This window comes from Cavia porcellus, unplaced genomic scaffold, assembly GCF_034190915.1.
Source record: "Cavia porcellus strain 051 isolate PalLab524CR breed Dunkin Hartley unplaced genomic scaffold, mCavPor4.1 scaffold_17, whole genome shotgun sequence".
In the NCBI taxonomy this organism is placed as follows: domain Eukaryota; kingdom Metazoa; phylum Chordata; class Mammalia; order Rodentia; family Caviidae; genus Cavia; species Cavia porcellus.
In genome coordinates this window covers 43,691,835-43,708,392 of record NW_026947500.1, presented here as the reverse complement: position 1 = coordinate 43,708,392, position 16,558 = coordinate 43,691,835, and the positions used below count along the sequence as shown (strand labels likewise).

Below are 16,558 nucleotides of genomic sequence, written 5' to 3'. Positions count from 1 at the left end.
ACCTGCTTTAAGTGTTTCTTCAGCTCCAATGATTCTGGTTCTGGCAGGATGGGCAGCATTTCTGCATTGGTGGGAGCAATCACCTGCACCAGAGAAAAGCAGGAAGGCACGACCTGCCATGAACTGTTTGGGACCTTCACTCACATCTGGCCAGTGAGCAAGAGGAAGATTTTATTCATACACATACATATACATGCACACATGTACATCACATACGATATACTCCCAAGTGTCATGATGTGTATTTATATGCACATACATACACATAGTACACTTACGTATTTTAAAGGAAACATGCTCAAATGCTACTGGTGACCAGATAATAGGATCACAGATCATACCTTCTGCTTTTCTAAAGTGCACACATATAAGCGCATTCTACTGAAGGTGCCTTCACCCTGAAAGTGTTGATTTTTTAAGTTTGCATTGGAAGAGTTTTTACTGGAAACTATTGTTCTGGAGACCATTAAGAGATGGTCTCCATGGGGCTGGGGATTTAGCTCAGCGGCATAAGCGCCTGCCTTGCAAGCAGGCAGTCGTGAGTTCTATCCCTAGTACCGATAAAAAGGAAAAAGACAAAAAAAAAAAAAAAGACAGAGAGATGATCTCCAGTGGTTATGAACCTATGGCACACGTGCCCCAGCCAGACGTGTGCTATCACTAAAAACTAAAAGGTTCGTCCTCACTGATCTATACCATATGCCATGATCCCACAAAAGTAATTGCCCTCTTATTCATCTTGAATGTAGGAGGAGTACTCAATTCCAGCAAAACTAAATCCTGCTAATTCTTTGAATACTCACAAAGAGCCCATCTGGCCAATAAAGTAAAGCACCATTAGAAGGAATTACTTCAGAGTTTCACAAGAGAAATCATCTAGAAAAATAGGCATCGCAAGCTTGGGTCTAGAAACAATCTCATCCTAAATCCTACGCTGCCTCAGCCCCGACCCTCACCCTATTGCTGTCCAGATCCACCAGCCACACGTCATCAGGCATCTTGAAGTCAAGTTTGTAGAGAAAGAAGCTGGCAGGGACCCCAATGATGTACGGCGTTGGTGCCAACAGCAGCTGTGGAAAGGACAAAGAGGATAAGAAATGACCAAGCCTCCTGGGAACAGCCAGCAAGCCAGGATTATTCTAGAAAAGAACATGTGGAGCCACCATCTCTTTTCCAAAACCCTTGAGGCTAGATGTGTTTCAAAACAGACTTTTTTAGATATTGGAAAGGTAACACAATGCATCTTCTGTGTGTTCCATAACCTATAGCAAGCAGTGGAGTGAGAAGTCTATAATCTCTTGTTGTAACTAACAAAAGCAGATCGCTACGAATCAATTGGGTTTTGTAAACACGTAATAGTGGCTTGAGGACCAGGGCTGGCTTTTGACTTCTATGGACGCTGAGCTTCCTTTCCCAGGAAGAGAGGGGACAAAAGCAGAAAACACTTTAAGACGTACCTGCTCTGCTGATGCCATGCAAGTGGGAAGCAGTGGGATGACGGGAAACATGTACTCCAGGGGGTAGATCATGGCCACAAACGCCATCACGGACATGGAGAGCGCGTTGTAGTCTCGGGACTGCAGCACAACCTGCCAAAGTCACACCTGACCAGTCACTCAACAGTACACAGCAAGGTTGACCAGAAAACACTACCAACACTGCAATTCAATGTCTTCTTTTTTGCAGTACTGGGGACTGAACCCAGGGCCCCACACAGTACCAGCCTTTTTAAAATTTTGTTTTTAGAAAGGGTCTCCCTAAACTGTACCGGCTGGCCTTGAACTTGTGATCTTCCTGTCTCAGCCTCCCAAGTACTTGGGATTACAGGTGTGTGCCCACTACACCTGGCTTACAATTCAAATTCTGTTTCACCAAGTCTATGGAAGCAGTTTAATTCCCACAATCACCCTTGCCTTATCCCATCCCACATCTGACCCCAAACACTGATTCACTCCCTGTGCTGGGGTCAGTCACTGAAACAGAACTACTGGTGTTTTCAGAGAATTAGATGAGGACAATTGCACTGAGTAGCACGTCCTCTGAATATGATACCAGCAACTACATTCAACCCACGCTGACTGAGTACCTGCTATTACCTGGCATCGTGCTACTTCCTAGATATAAAAGAAATGAAAGATGCAGTCCCTGCCCTCAAAGAGCTCAGATTCCAGCCCTCCACGCCGCAGAGCTTGTGTGCTCTCACCTTGTGCTCCAGCAGGATGCAGGTCAGCACCTGGAGGCACGCGTCCACACCAAGCAGCTCCAGGGGCAGGTGCAGCGGGAAGTCCACCAGGCTGAACCGAGAGGGATCAGGCAAGGCAAAGGTCAGGGGGGGCTGCAGCTCCTGAGGGAGGACCTCAACGTCCACTCGCTTCTGCCCAGAGACAGGAACCGGGGAGCGCAGCAGTCGATAGATCCAGGCTTCAATCTCACGGAGGTCATGCAGAAGGGCACTTGACTTCTCCTCCACTAGCAAGGAGCCTGTGAAGATTCGCCACATGGTGTCCCTGAGGAGCAAAGAGTGGGGGTCAAACACTCGAGCAGCAGGAACTGAAAACAGACTGTGACCCAACTGAGAACCCCTGTGACAACAGGAAAGAGTTCTTTGGGAGAACCTGCTCTTAGCTTAGAGAGGACCAGGGGATTCATACAGGAGCAAGCACAAGTGTAAAAATGTGGGTGTGGGCTGGGGCAGTGGCACACGCCTGTAATTCCAGCTACTCAGGAGGCTGAGGTAGGAGGGTCACATGCTTCTAGCCTAGGCAACTTAGCAAGCTCTGACTTAAAACAAGGCAGGGACCAGGGTGCAGCATTACGACAGGAGGCCCAACTCTGCAGCAGCTGTTTGCTTAACAAGGCTGCCATGCCTCAACAGGTCCAGAGGACTTCAGGCTGCCGAGGGAATCTCTTTCACCCCTCATGGCCCAGTCAAGACCATCATTAAGGGCTGCCTGCTCCCCTCTTGGCCCAGCACATGCCATACCTCTGGACGCCTCTTGGGATGCCCAGCTTCTTGCCCAGAAGTCGCTCGCTGCAGCAGTCCACGAGCCGCTTGAGGGTGTAGAGGCATTCTCGGAAGGTGGAGAAAAAAGGGTAGTGGCTGAGCACACACAGGGAAGTCAGTGTGCTGTTGCGGGACCGGCCACTGCCTTTGGCCCGGCGCTTGGCCTGTGGAGACTGGGTCACATCAGGGGTGGAGCTGGCACTGGGAGGCTGCAAGGGTGGGCCGCTCTCCGAGGTCTCAGGGGCCGGCTCTTCTGTAGCCCCAGCAGCACGTGTCCCTTCCTTCCCACGGGCCCCTGCCCCGCCTTCACCCTTTTCTTTAGGCACCCGCTTCTGGAAGGAGCGGTAGAAGTTGACACAAATGCCGTAACGCGTGACTCCAGTGTCCTTATCCGTGAGGGTGAAGACGAAAGAGGTGTCATCCCGCAGGCTCATGCGCCGCTGTCGCACGCTCAGGCAGCCCTCAGGCTGGCAGAAGAAAACGACGTCCGGGGGCAGGGGGAACTCAGCGTGATCCTCCAGTGGGTAGCGCCGCAGCAGCTCTGGCGTCTGGGCCACACTGTCACTGCTCGGGTGCCTGAGGACAGAGGACAGACAAAGTCAGCAGCCTGTAGGGACAGTGCCCCTATCAAACTGTGACCTTGGAGTCGCAGCAAGAGCAACTTCCAATGTTCTTGCAGGTAAAGGAACCTAACCAGGAAGTGTGGGTACTTTTTTGACGACATCCATCCTGAAAGTTCTGCCAAGCACAAGATCAGCACCTGCAGCTGATTAACAACTCGCAAAGGGCACGAGCTAAGGAAGTCCCAGAAGAGTGCAGGCAGGCAGAGAAAGAGCACAGCTCACTTTTGCTTTCATATATCATAAAACAACTCACATATGAAAAGCATATTTGTGAAAAAAAAAAAAACACAAAAAACACAAGAACAAAGTTTTGCTGTCTCTATTGGGACTCATACTCTGAATTCACCCCCACAGTGTTGTTTTTCCTTCTGGGCTCGACGCTTTTACTGGGGTAAAATACTGGAAAAGTACATAGGCAAAGCCACACGGACGCGGAAAGGGGATAACTGCAGCTGGGTGACTATCCCGGATAAGGCCGGGAACAGTCTCATCCACTTACCTGGCGCCCACGATCACAAGGTAGTCAAGCAGTCGAGGACAGAGCTTCTTCTGTACCATGGTTCCAATGTATCAGTTCATTTCAGAGAAACTTCAAGCAAAGAGTCAGGATCCCAGGAGGAATTCTGATGTTATCTGAAAACCCAAGGACAGTAGGAAAAATATGCTGATAAGATCCACTGCTGCATCTCTTTCAAGTCCATCCCAGCGTAGGGCACAGGTCAGAGGTTCTGACTCGCCTACTAAAGACAGGAGAACATGACACTTGCCTAGCCCACACTAGGCTTATCAGCTCAGAGTCAAATATCAAGAAATAGGATAATAGGGCATGGTAGGTAGCACATGGCAATAAACTCAGCAGTCTAGGAGGCAGAGACAGGAGGATTACAAGTTCAAACCCAGTCTGGGCAACTTCATAAAACCCTGTCTCAAAACTAAAAAATAAAAAAAGGGCGGGGGGTGTAGCTTAGTGCAAAGGCCCTTGGTTTAATTCCCAGTACAAAAAAGAAAGAAGTAGGGTAAGAGACTATGGGTCTAGCTCAGTGGTAGAGTTATTGCCTAGCATGTGCAAGACTCTGAGTTCAATTCAAGCACAGGGTAAATAAATAAATAAATGATAGATAGATAGATAGATAAACAATGGTTCGCCTCCTCACCCCTACCAGCCTAGCTCATTTCCAGCCTAGCTCATTTCCAGCCTAGCCCCGGGGCTCTGCTCTGAAAGTGCCTTAATTTTGGTTACCATGACTGAGTTCAAATTAGTCACTTGCAGAACTGCTCCAAGAAAGATCAGGAACAAACCAGACTCAATCAGCACTTACCCACACTTCTAGGTCTAGATGAAACCTGTTCCAATGAACTGTGTTCAGCTTGATGAGAAGCTACCATACAGACTGTCTAGTGAATTGCACCTGGACAGTAACAGCAGCCAACTGCCTGTCACATGTGATGTCACACGAAGAGTGCCCATGTCCCAACCACCTCTCTCAACCACTCTTGCTCCTGCTTCAGGCAAGGGTCTCAGCGGCTGCTGCTAGCTCTGCCCTTGGTGCTGAACAAACAGTTCTCTATTCCAGGCTTAGGACTGGAAAATACAGATGATGCTTGTCCCGTGCTAACTTACACACACTACGCATTAGGCACAGAAATATGAGAATTCCTCCAAGGATAGGGAGAGGAGCTCAGAAGAATTTCTATGCTATAGTCCTAAAATTAGGAAAAGCTTACATAAAATTAATTGTCTATTACTTCCTGTTAGGTCTCCCTATACATGTATTTCTCAATAAAATGTTTCATTCTACTACATGGCTATCCCCAGAGCTCCACAATTTTGCCTCAGAGCTCCATGCAAGACCACACTGAGACTTTGTTCCCAGAGAGTCACACACACACTCCCTCACGTACTGCTGTGTGCACTCCCATACTTACTCACACACACACACATAGCCTGTATCCTTAAGGCCCTACTTGACTTAGATAGTGCATAGTTCTATGTTTTCCTCCCCTATCTAAACCAAACAAGAACTATGTGCAACACCTCTTGTGTCTTCAGTCTACCGCTCCCTCTTTCCCTTGCTCCCGATAGAGGACCAGCAGGTAATAGGATTCAATGTTGTCTCCATAGCGACTCAGGCATCCAGCACTATTTATAGCAGAGCCACAGCCCCTCCCCTCCCTGGTGACCAGCACAGTGTTAGCGGCTTTTACTACAGAGTAAGCCAGGGCCCTAAACCTGGATTCTCCTCTTCCATCACAGTGCCTTCTCCCTTATCCGCTGCTGAGAACTAGGTCCCTTCTCCCTCATCTGCCTCTAGTTTACACTTGGTCTATTCTGGCTTTTGATAGCAGCGTCTCAGCACTAGATTCCTGAGCATGTCACACATTCACTCATTTCTAAAGTCATTTTTGTTTAATGACTCCAAAGGGTCCTTTTGTTCTCCCAACTTCTAGCGTCATGTGAGACACCACTATAGACCTGGCTGGAATAACAAAAGGGAGAGAAATAGGGAAATGAGATGAGATGTGGATGAAAATATAATTTGTTCCATAAAAAGATTATGTAGAAAACATCTAAAGTGGGAACCAGTGTATCTTAAAGTAAAACAATTTACAGGAACAGAGCTCTAGGCTACACTGAGAACCATGAGCCCTTCCTGGCTGAAATCTCCATGATTAAGCATGAAGCATCTCCTACTAATAAATGAGGCACTGGACCTCTTTATCCGTGGGGTCCCAACCTCTCTCCACTGAGAACTATCTGCTAAAACTCAAGTCATCACCATATTCTATGGGCCTCATCTTCTTCCAGGGGCTCAAGGACCGCAAGATTTTGTGACTCTCTTAGCTATAAATGGTACTTTTTTTTTTTTTTTCGTTTTTATCGGTACCAGGGATGGAACTCACGACTGCCTGCTTGCAAGGCAGGCGCTTATGCCGCTGAGCTAAATCCCCAGGCCCTAAATGGTACATTTTTTAGCCACCATTTATATCTCATTAATAGCCACTACTTTCAGTTATTCAGATTGCAGAGACAAAGAGAGCTTTTCTTCTCCTTCTCTCCTCTTTCCCTTCCCCTGGAAGAATCAAAATCCTCTACCACTACCTATAACTCACACTGTCATCAAAACCAACCAAACTGACTGCCTCTTGCTTCAACCTTGGTTGACTTAATGCATGCAAAGCCCCTGATTCCTATCTCTCTATAGTGCAAAGCACCAACTTAAAACGCATAGCTTTCTGAAGTCCCGAATCACCATTTACATCTCCACAGACCTTTATGTTATCTATGCCTTTTTTCAGCCTACGCTAACCACCCCTTTAGATTCGTCCCTTCTTGGGGGGCAGGATCTCATAGTAAAACCACAGGAACCCAAGTGCGATATGACATCTTTGCTGACGTGAGCACCACAGGAGGCTGCTGTCCCTCCTCCCCCTCTCCAAGCAGTGACCTTGCAAGCTCATCAGCACAGACTGGTTCAGCGTGGAGAACTCAAGCGATGAGGACGGCGATGGGCAGGGTCAGAAAAGAAAGAGGAGAGAGCAGGAGGAGGAGGAGGAAGAGAAGGAGGAAGCAATATGCCCGAGGATGGACAGTGGAGCAGTTGCAGGAAAGATGAGATGATGTCTCCACTCGAATCAGTTTTGAAGCATCAAATTAAATATATGTATTAGAGAACCAGAAGGGTTCTCTAGAACCTAACCCCAAACAAGGCGCTGCACGCACGCACGCGCGTACGTCCGTGCACACGCGCACCGCACACCCTCTGGGCTCCGAGCCGCCTGCAGCCGGGTGGCCCTAGCTGCCCACCTCCTCACCTGCTGGACAGTTCCCCACCCCCGCCGCAACCCGCGCTGCTGGCTCGAGGGACCAAGCCAAGCAGCACCCCTTCCATGCCCCCCGCTTCTCCGCGAGCCCCTCTTCCCTCTTAGCATGCTTCCTCCCGAGGGTCCCTCGACCCGCCCAGGGACCCCTACTCCCAGACCCACCTACCTCCCGTGCCTCGGGGACCCGTCGGACTACCGCACGGCCCGAGGCAGGCAGCGGGGCGCCTGTAGCTCCCCAGTGTGGCACCGCGGCCAGCGGGCTCCAGTTCCGCGTCTGCACGGGGGGTGAAGGGGGGCGTACCACTCGGACCCGGGGCGGGAGGGGAGGCTGAGGGGGCCGAGGCCGTACCATCCACCCCCGGGGGTGCGCCAAACCGAGCCGGAAGGTGGAGCCAACCGGGAGAAAGGCGGCTGCGCACACCTTAGTTGTGTGGGAGTGGGAACGCTGAACGGGCGCGCTGGGCCAGCCCAGTACCGCTGAACGCCAAGGGGAGGACCTAGAAAAATATCTTTTGTGCAGGTGGCGCAAAGATATTTTAATTCGACACCGTCATTGAGTTCATTTCGACGAAAAGTTGTTTAATCTGAAAGTGACTTCTCAAAATAAATTGCCCCTGAGACTTTCCGGCCGGCTTCTCACATCTCACCTCGATCCCCCCGCACGCGACTTGGAGGTTCCCGGCTGCCTGAGCTGACCAGTAGGCAGCCCGGCCGCTAGAGCCTACCAATTCTGGGCGGCGGGGGTGCAGAGAAGAAGGCGCGCCGCCGGAGCACCTGCCCGGCGCGCACCCAGGAGAGGGGGCGTGGCCGGCGCCGCGACGCCTACTGGGAAGTGGAGTTCAGGCTTTGGAGAATTTAGCAGGTCCCTGGTGGCCTCGAGTAAATTGAGAGGCTTTTCTTCCTAACTCACAGGGTCTGGGCCCAGAAGTGGAACCGACCTGGCTCTGGGTATTTCAGTTTGTGCCTTTTTCACATGCCAGCGGAAAAACTAAGACACTGTACACACACGACCACTGGATCGTTAAAGTAGAGAGGAGCGTCGAAACCTCAGCATTTCATCCGTGGCACAACCTGGCTAGAAGGCGGAACATCCCCCACCTTGGCTGGCTCCCGCGGCTGTCACTTGTGGCTTTCCTTTACTGAGTCTAGAGGCAGCGGATCCTGCAGGACACAGGCTTCCTCCTCCTCGCTGCACTCCCACCCCCCAATCCAGAAATTAGTTTGCATTTATCACTCTGCATTTATCTGGATCTTCCTGTTCCAACAGGCCAGACCTATCTTCTCTGTGGTAGCCTCAAGGCATTTATGGCCAACCCGCAAAGTGACAGTGGAGAATTTCTTTTGGGGCCCTGTGGGGAAAAACAGGAAGTGGTAGAGGCAGGATGGGCAGGGCTAACCCTGGAGAACCTTGTGCATGGTGGCCCCCAGGTCTGTCATTCGGCAGGACATGAGGTCTTTAGTAGAACACAGCTCTAGCAAGCCCCACAGTCCAGCGGCCTCCAAACCCCAACCCTTGCAAACTTCTGTAAAACCACAGAGGAGCTCTGTCACCCCGCTCCCAGGAATGTTTGTCCTTCTTGCTCTGCTCCACCTCCAGTGGACAGCTAGACACTGTCATTCGTGTACATCCCAGATCTCAGAGAGCAGTGGGGGTAGTTTTTTGTCCTGTAGACGCAGGGCGAACACTTGCTCCGAGTGGACGCTGCTCAGCGTGCGGAGGCTCACTAGTTTCATTAGCATCCTCGGGAACATGAGTGGGTCCTGGGCAGGGAGAGAACTAAGGCTAGTCTCTGCCTCTCAGCACTGACTGGATCGGGCGGGCAGGGGAGCGGTGGGAGAGGCAGATTTGACCAAGGTAGGTGTAGGCAGAGGGCTCTAGAAGGCAAGTAAGTGAGACAGGGATGGGCTGTGGAGCAGAGGGAAAAGACAACTGCAGGACACTCACATGGGGGTGGTGGATGGAGACGTAGGCATGCAGGGCCTCTACGTAGGTGTGTTGCAGCTTCTCTACTTGCAGCTGGTCTTGCACATTGGGACGGTCTATAGGTCACCAACAGAGTTGAGAATCAGGTCTGACCCGGGTTTAATTCCATGCCCCAGTCACAGCCTCCAAATAGACACATGTCCCACCCAGCTGCTCCCCCTACCCCCAAATAGTGAAGCTAGAGTCTCCATGCCCAGCATTCCTGCCCCACCAGGCCGGCATGTGTGCACACAAACACAAACACACGCACACAGGCTTCTTGCTGGGTTTCCTCCCAGCCACTCCTGCGCACCTGCCGAGAAGATGCTGATGGCAATGAGTAGCGCGAACTCTGCATCATTGAGCTGCAGCTCATTCATGGCTCTGGAGAACTCGAAGATGGGGTTGATGAACTCCACCTGCAGCCCTGGTGGTGGGGAGAAGGGAGGCTGAGATACGTGGCTGCAGAGACAGGAACTTTCAGCTCCTAACATGAGGAACTGCTAGGAACTCACTCAGCAGTCTCCAGGGCTCTGCTGTGTAGGGCAAGCTACTTAACCTCTCTGAGCCTCACAGCTGAACTACCTCATAAGACTGCTGTGATAGATAAATCATGCAGAGTACTTGGAACTGGAAATGCTGAATTGAATAAAAAATGTTCTGCTATTATAATTCTTGAGGGTTCCACATTTTGAGAAATAGAAGCATCTCCTACTTGTGTTTGTAGGTGAGTCCTTTTGCTGGAAATGGCCTTACTTATCTGAAGGGATCCATTGCTTATACCCTATCCCAGAGGAAATACAGCAAAGTGTCTGAGGGTATGGGCTCTGGGCTAGTTGTAACTCTACCATTTACTAGGTTCTATGACCTTAGGTGAGTCATTAAACCCCTCTGGGCTTGGTTTTCCCATTGATTATATGGAGATAAGAATACTACCTACCTCATAGAGCTTTTACCATAAATTATGTGGCAGATGTGGTATGTACCACGTGTTTGTTAATTTTTTTTAAAAAGCTAACAGAATCAGCCTTCTTAGAAGACTCAAATGTAACAAGCCATGACCAAAAGCAGTGCCTCCAGGGAGCACTTGGCCTCCACACTGTGGAAGTCTCTGCTCCCTCACTGTTCTTCAGGATTTCTCAGAGTTCTTTCAGCAACCATCTGCTACATGTTTCAATATGAAGCTTCTCCATTAGTCACTTCCTGTACTTTCACCCTGATGGTTATCAAGTGTTGTGTGTTGATCCATTTCATGGGCAAGAGCCATTTTATAAAGCATATTTTGGTGAAGTTTTAACCCCCCTCAAATGTGTCCCACAGCCCCTTTCTACAAAGATTCAGAGAAGGTTCTAGAATGGGGCTCTGCATCTATGAGGGTCTGCTGATGCTCACTGGATGAACCCCTCAAAGGGGATTGGTTCCCCTCATTAATCATCCAACATGTATGCCAGATGGTAGGCGATATAGGACAGAAAGAGAACCCAAGCCCAGTGTGGTGGTACACACCTATATTCCCAGCCCTTGGCTGAGACAGGAGGATTGCCATGAGTTCGAAGTCAGCCTGGACTAGACAATGAAGTTAAGGCCAGCCTACGTTACATAGCAAGACCCTGTTTCAAAAACAGAAAAAAGAAAAAAAAGAAAGGAGGCTCAAAAAAGTAGAGCTTTTTGGAGTAAAAAGTAACAAAGCAAAAGAAGTCCAAAGAAAACAAATTAAAAAATGAAATAAAAACAAAAAAATCCCATCCCTTTTTCCTGAGACTGCATTGATGATATGAGAAAGACAAACATGATGACATCAAAACTGCTTATATAAAGAGATCTATAAATAGGTGTGGATTTAGACAGCACCAGTCCACAGTGCTGAAGGAAGAGAGATCTTAGAGCTGGGAAGAAGCAGAAGGAGCAGAAGGGGAAGAAGGTCAAGGCAGTCACCACGGGGCAAAAGGTGGTTTAGCAGAGATGGGGGACTGGGCTCGACTTCAAAGCTGGATACTCTGGGAGACCCTGCCTCAAAATAAAAAATGGCCATGAATGAAGCTTAGTGCACATTTACCCCTTGTATCTCACCCCCCCAAAAAAAAAGCTGGATAAAGTAATCAAATCACTCCTGCTAGCTGCCACACACTCAACTCAGCCAACACGCCAGGCACAGCAGACAGTAACAGACCAACCAACACAGCCTTGCCCTACAGTTAAGATAGGCCTTCCTAGAAAGCGCATTAGGTGGCCCATGTTGGGACAAGTAACGCATGAACTGCCAGAGTCACCTGAAGATGGGAGGCATTATGAGCTCACCCCTGCACACCACACTCTGCCGGCCCCGGAGTTGTAGCATAAGCTCTCTTAGACCCACTCCCTCAGCTATTAAGCTACCTAGTCTCAGTTCTAGACATCTCAAATCTCCCCAGCCTTCCAACTTTTCCCAACCCTGCTCCCCCAACATCAAAAAGACCAGCAGCTGGATAGGAGGAAGCATCTGCCTAGCCCCAATCGAGCATCAGACAGCCAATGGCAATGCAAACAATGCTTAGAGAAACCACGACAGGTACAGGAGGACAGATGCTTTCATGCTTATCGCACAAGTGTCCCATCCAATATGACTGTTGTATTTTAACTGTAGTTCTGTGAGAGATTGCCAAAGAATGGAGAGCAGCTGACCCACCTGATTCTGAAAGAGCACATCTGAAAAAGACCTGTGCATTTTCAGGTACTAAAGGTTGGGTGTAGTGGTTTCCAAACTTTTTTTCTAGTTATAGTATCTCTTCAGGAAGCCTGCTACGTAGAAGCACAATACAGAACACAGGTTTAAACAGAGCTTCTTGTTTTTGCTAAATGAAAGATGAAAGCCAGTTCTCTGGCTCCCCTGAGTCCCTCAGGTTACTCAGAAGACAGTTTAAGAACAGCAGGCCCCCTGAAGGCCCCAGGGATCTATGGAACAGTTGAGAGAAGCCCAGTAATGTTTCAGCTTCCTCTCCTGGACAAACAAGTGGCACCTTCCCCGAGGCCCTTGACTGTGATCACTACAGGCCCCAGGACCAAAAGCATCTGTCCATCCAACCCAGGGCCTCACTGACCTCAATGCTCACCTGCTTTGGCAAAGTCTTCCCGGTTATAACTGAAATCCTTGAGAAAGGTGATGCTCTCGCTCCCGGGGTTGTACCTCCGGGATGTTTCCAGAAGCATCACCTGTGAGGCAAAAAGGGCAGTCTTGGTGCATAGTCCTCAAGGGCAATTTGAGTCCCTATCCCTGCCTTCCAGGGGACTGGGCTCCTCCGGCAGGATGCATGGATGCCCCTCCAACCCTCTCCGGTGCTCCTCCTTCCCACCACCTCTGCAGCCACCTCAATCGCAGAAGTCTTCAGCAGAGCGATCTGGTCCTCCTGGCTGAGCTGCAGGAAGCCGGGAAGCTGTTTGGCAAAGTCAACAATTTCCTGCACGGACACGATGGCCAGCTCCGTGAAGTGGGCGAAGCGCTGCTGCCTGACCTCCCGGCTCTGGGGATCTGGTGCCATGGGCCAGGGCTACCCAGGAAGGCGAGGAGGGAGGGGGCAAACTGCTTAGAGTTGGGCATCAAGAGGCCACGCAGGGCTTGGGCATGGCCTCCGTCCCCTGATCTGTCCAGTACCGTGACACGAAGTCGGTCAGAAAAGGAGCGCTTGTTACACTGCTGCTGGGCAGCGACCAGCTGCTTGATCATGCCCAGCTGCTCTGGGCTGAGCTGGGGCAGGGCCTGGGGTGGCGAGCCAGCCCTCGGGGTTGTGGACATGGCTTGAGCCTGTTCCTCTTCCCGCCGCTTCAGTTTCTTCAGGCGGATCTGTTCTTCTGACAGGACACCTAGGGACAGGGCCCAGTGTGAGCACAGGAAGCAAGGATGGGGTATTAGAGCATGGCTTGAGGTCCTGCAAAGGCTGGGCAGGAGCAAGGCAGAGATCTAAACCCACTCTGGGAGCTGGAACCCTGGCACCCACTTCTCTCCACCAGCCTCCCCCAAGTACTCACACTCTTCCCGCATGCCCGCCTGGCGGCACTTGCGAAGCCGACATTCCTGGCACTTGCGACGCATGTAGGTGTCCATGGGACAGTGGCCACCGCTGTGACACACATAGCATGCCCCCTTGATGACGCTGCGGCGGAAGAAGCCCTTGCAGCCCTCGCAGCTCAGCACATTGTAGTGGAAGCCGGAGGCCTTGTCCCCACACACGCTGCACAGCTCGTTGCCCAGCATCTTGGGGGCCGGCCCCTTCTTCCGCTTCTGCGGTCGGAGCTCTGGAGTAAGGGAAGAGCCTTCACGTCCTCCTGACTTGGTCACTGTGGTGGGCACTCAGTGACTTTATTCCCTTTGTTATATCAAGTCTAGTCTCTCTTATTTTTTTTTCTTCCTGAGATGGGGTCAGGCTGTCCTCAAATTCCTGGGCTCAAGGTTCACCTTCCACCTTGGCCTGCCAAGTAGCTGGGGCCACAGGCACAGGCTGCCACACCTGGTTTGGTGTACTTACTATGGGTAAAGACCAGGAACTCTCATTCAGCGAAGGCGCTCATTTCTAGGTACTATTGGAGCCCTTCCCATACAGTGATCCTTACAACAATCATAGTTATTAATTCTGTTTACCAGAGAAGGACATGGAGGCTCACAAAGGCCTAAGGAAGACACAAAACTCACACTCTGATGACTCGGGTTTAGTTAACCCAAAGTCTTTGGGTTTAACCATATTATAAAGTCAAGACCCCAATGTGTACCCCACCCTCCTCAGATAGGGAGCCCCAACCTCCTATGAATCCAGAAGCTCCTCACCTGTGGGCTCTGGAAAGGCCTCCACCCTCGGCAGCAGGGCTGTGGGCTCCCCTGCCTCCAACCCCACCACCATAGTGTCCCTGGCAGATGGGGGCATCCTGGCTTCCTTGCTAAGGGCACAGCTGCTGCCTCCTTGGACCTGGCTGCTGGTATCCAAGGCCTCCGGCTCCCACAGCTCCACCGCAGAGTCTGAGCCCAAAAGAGAGACACAGGGGAGTCTCAGGTCACTCCCGCGAGGATGTCCTGCTTGGGAAACTGCAAAGTGCTTTCCGCCCTTAAAGGGCAGCCAAGCCCCAGCTCCTGCTCCAGGATGTCCGGGTTCTATGGCTCTAGGACTGGCCAGTCATAGACCTTTGCATGTCAAGACCCTAAATGAAGATGTTAACCATTGCTCCCTGCTGGGCATCCAGTTCAGAGATCAGCGCTCTCCCATGCCAGGGCTAGGTAAGCACTGGACATCTAGTTCTCCCAGGGCGAGAGCTCACAAGGGAGGGCCGGGCACTGGAGTCAGGGCATGTGTGGTCTGGGCAGGAAGCAAGGAAGACCAAGAGCAGCTTGGACTCATCACTGAGTGGGGCATGATGCAGCAGGAGGAAGCCAGGCACCGGGGATGCTTACCAGGCACAGGGGCCTCCAGCCACAAGGACATCTCTTCCTGGAGCCCTGGACATTACCAAAATGCTGCCCTGCAGGAACAACCCAAGTTATACACTTCCAGAACTCAGCTCCTTTCTCCAGCTGCTGCCTTGTAATCCTCACACTGAACTGCCATATACTAGCCCGTGCTGAGACCTACACCCTTCTTCACAATGTCCCTGTGAGGTCAGGACGCCTGGGAATCAAATCCAGGGCCATGCACATGTTAGGCAAGTACTCAATAGGCACTTTTTACCTTTTGCTTTGAGACAGGGTTTCACTCAGACTTGTGATCCTCCCTGTCATGACTATTCTTAAGCCACTTCATAGTGGAGGAAAGTGAGGCTCAAGGAGATCAAGCACACTGCTCTCAGCTACACAGTTAGGTGACCCCAACCCTGTCTCCCTGACTCCAAACGAAGCTCTGGGCCCCTGTGCCACTCCGCGTTCCAAGCCCTACTCTGGGCCATCAGGGAACGGCTGGGACATCTACCAAGGCCCCTTTCCCTCCCTCCAGCACTGGGAAGCACCAAAGCTGAGCAGCACCCTGAAACAGGATGGAAGACAAACAGGCTGCTTTTACAGAACCTCAGTCCTGCCTTCCTCTGGGATCACACCACAAATCTCTTGCTCTAAGTGTCTCCCCAGTGCACATGCAGGACTGCCTCCCCCAGACCCCCTTAGAAGTCTCTCTGGGACCTAACGGAACTCTGTCACACGCACACACCCTCCCCAAGGTTCCACATCACCATCACCCCTGGCTTTTCCCAGGATCCCCCTTCTATGGTTCTAGGAGCTGCTTGCCCAACCCCAATGTAGCAGAGTCCAGGCCGCAGCTGAGGAGTAAACCCACCGAGTCCCAGGCCACCAGACTTCCTGGCTGTGCAGTCTCTGGAGCCCCCTTGCTGGGACAGGAGGATAGTGCAGTCCCCTGTGCTGAGCCTGCCGTGGTGGTGCTGGCGGTGACTAGAGCGGAACTCACGGGGACCTGGAGCCCAGGGAAATAGTAATGTGGGGAGAGGCTGAGGGGAGGGACTGCCTGCGGAGGGGTCGGGCCACCTCTTCTTCCTGGCCTCCCAGCTACAAACAGCTTCCCCACCAGGCTGACTCCTCCCCAGCCGGCCGTCCCGCTGCTGGGCGCCACCCAGTCCCCTACCCTCAAGCAGACAGTCGGTTTCCCGCAGCGGGCAGGACTCCACGTCTCTCCCCTCTCTCCTCACCCCGAGGCTCTCGCTCTGAGAGAGGGGCTGCTTCCCAGACTCCCCCACCCGATCCCGATCCCGGCAGCCTCTGGAGTCAGCGTCCCTCCCTCCACAGCCACCTCGTGGAGCAAAGGTCTCACACTGCCCAGAATTGCGACACTGAGTCCCAGCCTGCTTGTGTTCCCAGCCTGCCTCCTCCTCCCCTGCCCCTGGGTTAGGGCCAGGTTCTCCCCGTGAGCCCCAGGACACAGCCAAGCTGGTGAAACGCCAAGGGCAGAGAGGCAGGTGCTGTGACTTCCAGGGAGCCAGTGTGTGGGTGCCCTGCAGGGCCACACAAGTGGCTGGTGGCAATGGGCTCTGAGCAGTGGGGGCCTGTGGCAAGAGGGTTGCAGATGGCAACACCAAAGTTCAGCCTGCGATGGACCCAGAAAGGGACACAGGTTGCCTCCTCTGGGAACAGATCCACCTGGGGTTGTGGCAGGTTCCTCTGAGACTAAAGCTGTGCCTGGGCCG

At 51.7% G+C, this 16,558-nt stretch overlaps 2 protein-coding genes across 49 annotated transcripts in view; both read right to left on the bottom strand.

Moving 5' to 3' along the window:
- Madd (MAP kinase activating death domain) overlaps positions 1-7,885 on the bottom strand; it is a 36,697-nt gene extending 28,812 nt beyond the window's left edge. For all 47 annotated transcript variants that reach the window (XM_063227870.1, XM_063227892.1, XM_063227875.1 and 44 more), the window contains exons 1-7: positions 7,616-7,885; positions 4,127-4,260; positions 2,984-3,580; positions 2,204-2,507; positions 1,458-1,589; positions 957-1,070; positions 3-83 (exon numbers count right to left, since the gene is read on the bottom strand). In XM_063227870.1, the coding sequence (XP_063083940.1) occupies positions 3-83; positions 957-1,070; positions 1,458-1,589; positions 2,204-2,507; positions 2,984-3,580; positions 4,127-4,185 (1,287 nt within the window). In that variant the 5' untranslated portion in view covers positions 4,186-4,260; positions 7,616-7,885. The remainder of the gene's footprint in view (positions 1-2; positions 84-956; positions 1,071-1,457; positions 1,590-2,203; positions 2,508-2,983; positions 3,581-4,126; positions 4,261-7,615) is intronic.
- A 117-nt stretch (positions 7,886-8,002) lies between these two features.
- On the bottom strand, positions 8,003-16,184 carry Nr1h3 (nuclear receptor subfamily 1 group H member 3). 2 transcript variants are annotated; one of them, XM_003465216.4, is made up of 11 exons: positions 16,000-16,184; positions 15,697-15,831; positions 14,826-14,893; positions 14,208-14,396; positions 13,415-13,681; positions 13,041-13,249; positions 12,757-12,936; positions 12,502-12,601; positions 9,726-9,839; positions 9,395-9,489; positions 8,003-9,210 (listed from the first exon to the last, which is right to left on the bottom strand). In XM_003465216.4, the coding sequence occupies exons 3-11, from the start codon at positions 14,854-14,856 to the stop codon at positions 9,064-9,066; spliced, it is 1,332 nt and encodes a 443-aa protein (XP_003465264.1). In that variant the 5' UTR covers positions 14,857-14,893; positions 15,697-15,831; positions 16,000-16,184; the 3' UTR covers positions 8,003-9,063. The 2 variants fall into 2 exon arrangements, with proteins under 2 accessions (XP_003465264.1, XP_063083991.1); XM_063227921.1 differs by lacking the exon at positions 15,697-15,831 and having other exon boundaries at positions 16,000-16,160.
- Positions 16,185-16,558: the final 374 nt, after the last annotated feature.

What these genes read in the sequence shown, in the direction of transcription:
- Nr1h3 (XM_003465216.4), bottom strand. Translation starts at nt 14,856, where the DNA reads ATGTCCTTGTGGCTGGAGGCCCCTGTGCCTG. An exon ending in GCTGGAGGCCCCTGTGCCTG is followed by an intron (nt 14,397 to 14,825) that starts GTAAGCATCCCC and finishes TTTTGGGCTCAG; the next exon opens with ACTCTGCGGTGGAGCTGTGG. An exon ending in TGAAGACTTCTGCGATTGAG is followed by an intron (nt 12,602 to 12,756) that starts GTGGCTGCAGAG and finishes TTTGCCTCACAG; the next exon opens with GTGATGCTTCTGGAAACATC.